The following is an 11,417-nucleotide window of genomic DNA, read 5'->3' as shown; positions in this document are numbered from 1 at the left end:
TTCCTAGACTTGAAGACAAATAGGTGAAACACCATTAGAATTGATTCCTTACTGATGCTTCATCAGTTTCTCAGACTGGAATTGGGTGTAATTGCAATACAAGCAATTAGTTTACAGCTAGATGTAATGTAGGGATGGAGAGAGTGCAGAAATGCATAGGACTAGTTTATACCATTTTTTTTTTTTAACCCATTGCCGCCGGGTGGCACGTACGTACATGCCATGGCTGTTGTGGACCAAACGCTGGGGGCATCATGTCATGCCCATTCCCGCGCTACTGGCATGTCGAACGGAGGTTGTTTTTCTTCGGTAGTAGCGGCTTCATTTATATGGTAAAGATTTTAGGCAATGGCACCTAAAGTGAAGGTAAACCTTCAAAATTTTAATATTTTTATAAATTTTAGCAAAATAAAAGCTTTTAGGTGCTATATGTCGCTCTCAAACTACCGATCGAGCCGGGCGCAAACAGGGGAAACTGCCGGTGCGCGCCAACAAGCCCGTGCATACGTAAACTTGCCAAAATTTTTACCCGTAGGTGATGGGTTAATAGAAGTGCTTTCAAAAAGTTGATAATACAGTTTAGATATAAGCATAACCAACAAGACTTCTTTTATTCCTATCCACTTCCCTGTCTACATATTGATTGACTTCTCAACATATCTCCCATTCCTTTTCCTCACCCTCCACAATAAAGAGTTAACAAACGTTCAATTCTTTTTCTGTAATCTCCCCAGGTGGTGCCATGAAGTCAACAAAATCAGGTCAGAAGTGGGCCCACGTTGCTTGCGCCCTTTGGATTCCTGAGGTGTCCATTGGCTCAGTTGAACGAATGGAGCCTATTACAAAGATTCCAAACATCCCTGTGAGTATATATATATATATATTTATACATATATAAAAACATCTCTTTTTTTATAGATAAGAAAGCTGGAAAGGTTAATGATAATTAAAGATAAAAGATAATTTCCTACAAGAAATTGAGAGTATAGCCTCTCTTTTGACAAATTTTATTTCTTGCGATTGTAAATTTACTTGCATTGAGCTTTCCAGTTTAACTTTTGAATCTGTTAATGAATTTGTCTACTAAAAGAAAGTTTGGAACTCACTTATATAACAGGTTTTGCCTACACATTTTGTATAAATTGATACTGGTGTTATTGCTTTGCATTTTGTGAGGGCAGTTTTGTAATTTCCCTTTGAAGTAGCATCTTTTAATGTAATCTCAGTAGAGTTTGCTTTTAGTTACTACCATCTTAATCTTTTCAAATTATGTCCAGTATTTCTATGAAAGTAGCATGATTTCATTTTGTAACTTAACCCATTCGTCCCGGGCGTCACATATATGAGACACTGGAAAAAATAAACATTGCCGGGCTGCCCGCCAGTGTGATGCTGTCTCGGGGCTGTGCTCTGAGGCAGAAGCGGCACGCGGCCGGGCGGGCGGACAGACTCCGGGGAAGCTCCGCCCGCCGATTTTGTACCTGCCCAGATTTTTTTATTTTGGCTACAAAATGTACCCGGTGTGACTGGGTTAAGTACAATATATGTCTGTGATAATAATTTTCTCGGAGATGATAAAGGTATTATTTTTCTTAGTACCTCTAAACGGGATTTCCTCTCAATGTTTTCAAATGTGTGTATAAACAGACACAGACAACCAAATGTTATCCCAAATACCTGGGTCTTAATTGGTATTATCCTTGTTTACATGCAGACATCACTTGCCCATTATCACTCTTTTTGCGCTTTTAACAACATGCAGAAGCATTTAACACTGACATTAAGCAAAAAATGGATATTAAAATGGTTGTCATGACAAAACTTCTTTGAAAGTTAGGGATGATAATAGTGCTTGCTGATTTGAATTGATTACAGTTTTCCATATTTTGGAAAGCCTGTATTTTTGTTTTTTCAATCATCCCTATTCTAACCTACAGCAAAGTCGATGGGCACTGGTCTGTGTCTTGTGTCGAGAACGCCGAGGTGCATGTATCCAGTGCTCGGTTAAAACCTGCAAAACTGCCTATCATGTGACCTGCGCTTTCAAGCATGGCTTAGAGATGAAAGCAATCATTGAAGATGAAAGTGCCGATGATGGTGTGAAACTGAGGGTAAGTACTTTCTGCCACTTTGTTATTATTTATAAAAAAAATTATGTTAACTAAATGTGATGTTTTTTAATATATTTAATTATTTGTGATGGAAATGATTTATGGAAAGCAAAATATTTATCTTGTATTTTCAAAATTGATTAGAAAGTCATTAATATTTAGGTGAATGCTGATAGTCTTAGACATGCACCTGTAAAATAAGATTTGTCAAAGCATTAAGCTTTGTTTGATTGATCTTGAGGAGCTTGTAAAGGAATTTAAGATAAAAGATTCTCTGAAGGGTCTAAAACAAATACCTTCAATGGGCCCCTTACAACCAGCTCCATATGTTTGGCTTCCTGTGTTTAAGTTGGAAATACTCTTGCCAAATAGAATTGCCTTTTATACACAAGTTGTAGTGTGATATATAGAATGCCTTCTTTGTACCTGTTATTTTCCCATTCTGTATGTCTGAGAATGAGCTTAAATGTGTTTAGGTCTTATTTTAGCATAGTATATGTGAGTGTGAATAAATGAAGAAGTGCAAATGAGTATGAATGTGTTAGTGAGGTAGAGTAAGTGTGTGTTAAGTATTAGCAAGTGAGAATGAGAGAGTGAATGAGAGAAGCGAATATGATTGTAACTGGATTGTGCCTAAAGAAATGAGTGTTATGTAGAGGATTATGTAGAGGTACAGAATAACAGTATTTTATATATACCAGAAAGAATGATTGGCTTTCTAAGTTTTATATATTACAGTATGTCCTATTAAATGAGCTGTCAGTTAATCTGTCAGCTGAAGGTTAAGTGAAATTGAAGTCTTTACCTTTTATCTGACCGTACTTCTGAAAAATTTCAGTCTTATTGTGAGAAGCATAGTGTTGCAAGCAAGAAGGTAGGATGCGAAGCAGAGAGTGACGCGGAAGAGGGAGCCCCGAAGAAGAAGAAAGACTGGACTTCAGAGCAGAAGAACCAGGCTCGAGCTGCCAAGCTGCGGCAGATTGAGTCTGAATTCTACAAGCATGTTGATGTCCTGGAAACTTCAAACTTCTTGGACATTGACTTTGAGACAACCGAGACTATTTTTAACTACTGGAAGCTAAAGAGACGGGTAATGGGGATTTTGTTGGGATACATTATCTTACTAAGAGATGGAGACTACCACTGTTGGTTATAAATTATCAAAGGGTTTTTCAAGGAAGATAGTCTGTGCAGTGATGTCATTTATTGGTTTGATAAAGTTTGCTTGGTTAGATGGATTTTAATTAGAAATGTTTATGCTGAAATGCATATTTATAAAACACACATTTGTGTAGGTATGTGATAGTATAATACAATGATCATTTCCATTTATTTTTGTGGAATTATTTGCTGTTTGGTTTAATTAACACTTGTACTCAAACTCTCACACAGACGGTAATGCAACCACAATATCAGGACATATAGAGAAATAGTTATTTGTAGAGAGATCAATTCACACGTGTAGACAGATGCATATAGAGAAATTCATGTGGAAAGACAAATACATATTAAGAAATAAAATATTTACAGACACACAAGTACACAGAGACACAACTGTACACATTTACTCAGAATTGAAGTTTAAGGATTTTAGGTTTGAAATAAATCACCAGAACGAGTGTGTGCTGATCTAATTTGAACTCTGTTTTCAGGCTGGTTTCAACAAACCACTCTTGACGCCACGCAGTGAAGAAATAGACCTTCTTTCCCATCAGCAGGAGCATGACATTGAGCGCATGAAGATGTTCGTACAGTTGAGGCAGTACTTGGAGAGGGTACGTGACTATAATTTTCTCAAGAAAGGACTTGAGGCTGTATTAACCCATTAGCTTTGGATAAATGCACTGCCCAATGTATAGTTTTGTTTTTTGAATTTTGTTTCCACATGGATTGATTTCACAAGTGATTAGTTAACAAGGAATCACTAATATTAATTGGTGTCACCTGATATTCCCATTCTTTGAATTTAAAAATAGAAAAAAATTATTTGCTATTTCTTTATTCAAGACTTTGGTACTACAACACTTCCATTTTTTCTCTTGACAGGTTCGTAACCTCTGCTACATGGTCAGTCGTCGTGAGAGACTCTCCAGATCCTTCCTTAAAACTCGAGAACAGACCTTCTCAAAGCAGGCATCCATTCTGGCCAGCAGCAGCATGAACTTGACGCAGCAGGAGGTAGATGCAGTGATGCAGGCCAATCATGGTCCTTCTGTATATGATCAGTTGTATTCCCACCCTAGTGCTCCTAGCCACACGCAAAAGCATTTCGAAAAGATTGTAGCTTGCATAGCTGGCACTCTCACAGAAAAGGTGAAACCCAAGAAGGAACCAGAGAAGAAGGATGTCAATGGCCTTATTAGAACATCAAAAGACAAAACAGACAATCCATATAAGAAAATGTACGTCAATGGGGCGGAACAGCGCCGGTCACGCTCTAGCTCTCTTTATAGTACTTCTGACTCCGATTCTTCTCTTGCTTCCACAAAATGGTCTCTGCCTACGAAAGGTAATACTCGTTATTCTGTTTACACAAGTAGTGAAGAGGAAACCAACAAAGAAAATCACTCAGTCAAGCAGGAGCCCCCATCCAGTAAGAGCAAGTTACCGTTCCTTGACAGTAGTGACAAAGAAAAGCCTAAACTTGAGACCATTAACAGACCTACGAGGGGGAGAGTTGGAAGGAGAAGAGGGACGGGGAGAGCTAGTGCCATTAAGAGCAGGTCGTTCAGAGACCGGATGCCGCACGGCTCGAGTGAGGAAGACGTTAAGAAGTTTGATAATTTGATAACTGACAAAACTGTTAAAACAGAAACTAATGCCTCATCTTCAAAGACAGTGAGGGAGCGTCCCAGTGTAGATACTTCTGAGGATGAGGCAGAACCAGTAAGTAAACCCAAACCACAACCCACCAAAAGAAGAAACAAAAGGAAGGTGACGCCATCTAAGTTAGACTCGAGTGTAAGTAGTGAGGACGAACCAGTGGTGACAGTGGCTACAGCAAAAGAGAAAAAGCCCAGTCGTCGGGGCAAGTGGTCTAAAAATATTCTGAGTAGCCAGACTACCAGTGTAAGTTCACCAGTATCTGAAATTCCAAAGTTGGAGCTTAGTGATGATGATGAACTGGGTCCTCCCACCTACAAGCTGTCCAGTGACGAGGACAACAACAGTGAAAAGAGTAATGAGCCGGCAGTGATGAGCAGTGATATCTTTGGTGTAAGTGACCGGACAGACACTAGTTCTGACAATGGTCGGGATACGGCTTTAAGTAAAGGACCAAAGAAACATGATAAGAAGAATGAAAGTAGAATAAGTGATAGTGATGTGAACAGTGATGATGAAAACAAGGAAAGTACCACAGATTCTCAAAACCATGCAACACTGAAGACAAAGGCAGCTAAGAAAGAGTTTACTCCAAAGATTGAGGCAAAGGCAGAGAGAATGAACAAAAAGAAAACAGATAAAGTTGGTAGAACAGTAAGAAAAACAGCCAGTGCTGAAAGATGTAAAAGTGAAACAAGACAGTCAGAAGAAATTGATGTGGAACATGGAGTCACCAAGAGCGAAGTTGAAGCAACTCCAGGTCATATGTTTGTGCCACAGAGGAAAGCTGCAAAGAAAGCATCGGAACTCATCACTAGTCAGAATACAACAAGTACTTCAACCAGTGCAACTGCAGGTACAGCTGGACCAGCAACTGCAGATGTGGCAGATGTTAAGAAATCTGTAGGGAAACCAGTCAAGGAGATAAAGGAAGATCCAGACGAGCCTGAGATCATTGAAGAGAAGAAGGTACTGGAGGAGAAGAGAATAACACCCACTAAAGGAAGGAAGAGCAAGAGCACAAAGGAAAAGAATGAGAAAGTCAGTGAAGAAAAGAGTGAATCTTCTGATGCTCCCAAGAAGAACCTCTTTGAGCCGCCAGAAATTCTGCCGTATGTCCCAATGCGGCAGGCTGCTAAGAAGGCTGCTGAAAATCTGAAGGGCGGCAACAGTAAGGCAGGAACAGCTGCATCCAGTGGCACAGAGGAGTCTGAGTTGCCAACAACAACTCCTGTTGTATCACCTATTAAAAACAAGAGAATCTCACGGATGGAAGGGAAGTCTGGGCCAAGATCAAAATCTAAATCTCCTCGTGCAGCTAAGCCTGTATCGTCAGCTACTGTTTCAGACTCAGGCTCAGAAAGTGATTCTGATTTGAAGTTCTCCAAGTCTATATTTTCTGACAGTGATGAAGAGAGTGTCATCAAAAAAGACAAAGCTGCAAAGGATAAAACTGATCCTCTTACTGAGGTCTACAAAGAAGCAAAGACAGACAAGCAGTTTTTTCGTGGCGACATCTATATACGACCATACCAAAGCTCCTCAGATGAAAACGAGGAAGGAAGACCAGCCACACCCGGAAGAAAATCCCTCCTATCTCACACTTCTAAATCAGCTGGTGATGAGTTTCCAGATCTCTCCAAAAACCAGCTCTTTCGAGGCCCCTCAAGCATATCAGGCGACTTACACCTCACCTCTGACAGCGATGAGAGGGAGGATGAGAACCAGGAACCGGCAGCTGGAACCCTCCGGAAGGCCCCTGACAAGAAGCTTAAAACTTCCGAAGGGCGGCCTGAACATGGGTTTCAGCCGCCGATTACTGAGAGAAGTGAATCCGGAATGTCCAATGAGACGGAAGACCATCGTTCTAAATCACCCACCAGAAGAGAGACTGGATTGGAGTCAAGATTACGTCAAAGTGGGCCTCAGTGCAGACCGAGAACTCCTCCTGGTGATGTCTCCGTGCAAGACTTCAGAAGTAACTCTCATGCACCATCGAGAGGACGAAGAAGAGGAAGAGAGAGAGAACCGGTTCCACTCTCCCAAGACATTGGCACCAGTCATAAACTCCATACCAGAAGAGAGGTACAGTCTGAGGAGACACTCAAATCCATCAAAAAGACCCCAGAGAGAAGCAGCCAAGAGAAATCTGGCACCTCCAAAGGAAGTACCACAGAAAAGGAGGAGACACTAAAGGAGAAGGAAGTAGTACAAAGGGACAGAAAGGAGTTCCTGAGAGAAAGGAAAGATCCAGTTGTGGAAAAGAAGGAAGTCATGCAAGGGAAGGAATCATTACAACAAAAGGCAAAGAATGATTCACTAAGAGATAGAGCAGTTGGTGGAAAAGAGAAGCAGCTTGTTTTGCCTGGAGATAAGGAAGTCAAAGCTGCAGAGAAAGAGTTGTTACCTGAAATAACGAACTTACAAGGAGAGAGTAATGAAATTATAATAGAAAAAGAGGTTCATAAAGAAAAGAAAGAGTCTCAGAGAGAAAAGGTTTTATCACCCAGAGAAAAAGTGGTATCCCCCAGAGAAAAGGGTCTGTTCCAAAGGAAGAAGGTTTTGTCTCCAAGAGAGAAGGTCTTGTCTCCAAGAGAGAAGGTCTTGTCTCCAAGAGAGAAGGTTTTGTCTCCAAGAGAGAAGGTTTTGTCTCCAAGAGAGAAGGTTTTGTCTCCAAGAGAGAAGGTTTTGTCTCCGAGAGAGAAGGTTTTGTCTCCGAGAGAGAAGGTTTTGTCTCCGAGAGAGAAGGTTTTGTCTCCGAGAGAGAAGGTTTTGTCTCCGAGAGAGAAGGTTTTGTCTCCAAGAGAAAAAGTTTTATCTCCGAAAGAAAAAGAAGGAATGGTCCCTGAGAAAGCCATATCACCAAGAGAAAAGAAAGACAGCCTAAGAGGAAGAGACACCAGTAGAGAGAGAGGAGAGTCACCCAAAGAGAGAAGAGAACCAGTCAGAGACAGTGATTCTCTTGAAGAAAAATATGACAAAGAAAAGGAATCTCCAAAAGACAAAATAGAAACAGCTGAAGAAACCATGCCTGTACCATTTAGTAAGCCAGATCTGCTAAATGAAATTGTTGAACCCTCAAGAGAAGCTGTGGATATCTTTGGACAGAGAGAAAAATCTGCTGAGAAGGCTGAACCTGTTCTGGAGAAAGATTGCCAGCAGAAACAAACAGAACAACCTGCCAGAGAAGAAGATTCGAGAGTGGCAGCAGAAACCCCAGGTGACAAGAGAGAGAAGGATGCAACTCCAAAACCAGTAGAAAATGTGAAGAGAACAGAACAGCAACAAAAGTCTGGGGTGTTTGGATTCGTGGGTGTAGATTTGGAAGTTGAAAGATTAGATGATATTGTTGAAACATCAGATACTGAACCAGAACCCAAGAAAGTTCGAATTGGGGATAGTGATGAAGACTCCATAAATGTTGTAGGAGAAAAGCGAGTTGAACAGCCGAAGGACAGTGGATATAAGAGTGCAATAACTACACCTGAACCTGTAGATAGAGTTCATGCAGTGTGTAATGACATGGTAAATGTAAATAGTGTTGTAAATAATTTTATGAGTGATGAGTCACGTTTGGAAACTGTAGATGTGACTAGCAAGACCCCGGTGGTGTTGCCAACCCCAGTGGAAGGGAAACAAGTGCTTAACAAGTTTGTCTCCCCCACTAGAAGAAAGAATCTGGAGGATGTTATAGGCGAGATGAAGAGACAGGCTGAAGCACAACCTGAAGTACAGCCAGAAGCACAAGCTGAGCCCACCAAACCTGTACCTCCCCCAGAGAGACAGAATGAAGTCACAGCCTCCTCTCCTCCTCACTCCCAGGCCAACTCTTTCTCAGTTCCCCCTGTGCCAGAATCCTCAGTAGCCTCTCCTCAAGCATCATCTGCTGAGGCTTTACCTCCCAAGAGTTCATCCTCCCCAGGTGCTAACTTCAGAGAGCAGTGGCGAGGGCAGTGGGAGAAGAGTCCTCCTCAACCTGAGCATAAAGTGGATCCAGGGACTGGACCGCACTTGCCTCCTCACCTTCCCATGTCTGGCCTTGAGTTAGGCCTGCCCTCCTCCATGTCAATGCTTGATCTGCAACGAGCCATGTACTCTGCTGATGCCCAACATCAGTTGTTCAGCGCCATTGATTTTTTGAATGCCCGTACCATGTTTACCAGTCAGTTTCGTCAAATGGTAGAAGCTGGTATCCATCCACCTATTTTCAATACCACTCTAATACCAGCATACTTGCAACAGCATAGTGCCAATGAGTTAGCTGCTTTAAGTCAACAGCAGTATCCACCACCTGCTCGAGAAAATCAGATTCCAGATAAAACAAGTATGTGTTCTCAGGAAATGTCCAGATTGTCAGCACATGATGACAGACCTCCAACTCCAGAACTGCCGACAACAGATGCCAAGGCAGGGAGCAGACAGGCAACTTCAAGCAGTAAAACTACAAAGCCACTATCTTCTCCAGGTAGTGTGATGACTGTGCCACCTCTCTCTTCTCCTTTGGCTCAGAGTAACAAGGTAGTCCCAGGTCTTGTTTCTCCTACAACCAGTAGAGGACAACATACAAGAGAAGAACAACCTTCTCCAGTATTACCAAACAACAAAATTGCACAACCACAACCTTCTCCTTCAAGTATATATAATAAAAATGAAAATGTACCAGTTTCTACAGCATCTCAACCACCGGCAACAACTGTAGCCCCAACAGACATTTCTTCTACAAGTCATTCAGTATTATCGTCATCAGTCAGCAGAACAGCGAGCCAGCCTCAAGTATCACCTCAGTCCAGTAAATCATCACAGGCACCTGTCCTATCACAGCAGTCCAGCAAACCTTCACAAGCTCCTGTAGTATCACAGCAGTCTAGTAAACCATCTCAGGTGCCTGTAGTGTCGCCACAGTCCACAAAGCCTTCTCAAGCTCCTGTAACAGCCACCACAACCTCAACAGAGAGCAGTGTGACCATTACAAAGGTCAGCAGACCCCTGGTATCTCCGGCGAGAAATTCTGTAGTTAGTAGCAAGATGAGTATTGTCCCTCCTGCTTCAAACTCAATTGTGTCTGTGGCTAAGACGATAACTACAACTACAACTACTACGACCACTACTAGTCTAACCTCCGCCTCCGTAAGCAAATCTCCACTGCTGTCTGTGACGAGCCCCACCACTGTACCCAGTCAAAAGGAATCGCCATTGCAAATTGCTGTTGAAGTACCTGATTCAAAGATTGAAACTATTACAGTAGATGACAGTGTTCTTCATCAAAAGGAAGAGCCTGCTCCAAAACGCGTGCCAATATACATGCAAGAAGCCAAGTCACAGAAAGCACCCGAGAAGAAGTCTCCAAGATCCCAGGCATCATCTCCGAGATGGGTAAACAAGGAAAGCACAAAGGCAAGAGAGAAAAAGGGTAGCAAAGTCAACAGAGCTGCATACAACAAGGGGCGAGGCAGGAGCACTGGCAAAGGAAAGGGTCGGGGTCAAAGCCCAAGATTCAACTCTATATCAGTGCCCAAAGAGCTGGTTGGAACAGTGTATGACTTTGATTTTGACAACGAATTTGATGATGGCCCAGCCAACAACACCCTGGATGATTTGCGAAAGTCCAGAGAAAAGCGACAATCAGTTGACACAACACCTCAACAATCGCTTACACCAACTTATACTATTGAGCACAAAGAGCAAACTAAAAAGTCAAGCAAAAAATCAAAGTCATCACAGAAAGAGAAGGGGGTTACCAAGTCAGCAGATGATGGTGACAAAGTTGCCAAAATACTTGAGGATTACAGGAACACGCAAAACTCCCAGCTACGGCGAAGCACGCACTCTCCTAGTCCACCTCGTGGCGATGACATGCTAGAGGGCCCATCAAAATCTCCAGACAAAATTCAAGATATCCCACAGTTCACTTCAGAGTTCACCTCAAGCATTCCTGAAATCAAGTTTACAATATCAAACTTGAGTGATGTCAGAGATTCAAATCCAACATCAGAGTTGTCTGTCTTGCCTAAGAATACAGGAGACGATAGTAGAGTGTCACTGACAGTGCCAACAGCTCAAATTGGAATCGATGAGAGAACAAACCAACTCAAGCTTAAGATCAAAGGACCATATGCTAACTCATACTCGGCAACTAATACGTCAGCTGCGCCACAGGAAGCAGTGGGAGCTCCTACTCCAACTTCTACAACATCAACGTTAAGAAGAATGAGGAAGAAGGAATTGATTCGTCAGTATTGCTATCAGGATCAAATACCAAATGAGCCTGCAGACTCTGGACCCATTAACAGCACTCCAAACCCTCCCCCACAATTAAGAACTGGCATCACCATTCCAAAGGCTGTTGCTTCCATGCCTTCTATACCAACACGAGAAGACTACAAAATGTACACGCAGGATGAAACCCCAACAGGAGGTGGAGGTGGAGGCAGAAGAAAGAGACCGCCCCGGGAATTAAGACACTTGGACTGGTCTGTGATGGAG

The 11,417-nt window shown here is 42.2% G+C and overlaps 1 protein-coding gene across 1 annotated transcript in view; it reads left to right on the top strand.

The window, feature by feature from the left end:
* rno (PHD finger protein rhinoceros) overlaps positions 1-11,417 on the top strand; it is a gene marked incomplete in the record, with an annotated part of 41,362 nt that overhangs the window by 27,559 nt on the left and 2,386 nt on the right. The window contains 5 exon segments of the mRNA XM_070120676.1: positions 735-862; positions 1,938-2,111; positions 2,950-3,201; positions 3,764-3,886; positions 4,158-11,417. The exon segment at positions 4,158-11,417 is cut by the window's right edge and continues 2,386 nt beyond it. Coding sequence (XP_069976777.1) covers positions 735-862; positions 1,938-2,111; positions 2,950-3,201; positions 3,764-3,886; positions 4,158-11,417 — 7,937 coding nt within the window.

The sequence above is a fragment of the Penaeus vannamei genome, chromosome 4 (genome assembly GCF_042767895.1).
Source record: "Penaeus vannamei isolate JL-2024 chromosome 4, ASM4276789v1, whole genome shotgun sequence".
Classification (NCBI taxonomy): Eukaryota; Metazoa; Arthropoda; class Malacostraca; order Decapoda; family Penaeidae; genus Penaeus; species Penaeus vannamei.
The sequence above is the reverse complement of the archived record's forward strand: the minus strand, read 5'-3'. Positions and strand labels throughout refer to the sequence as shown.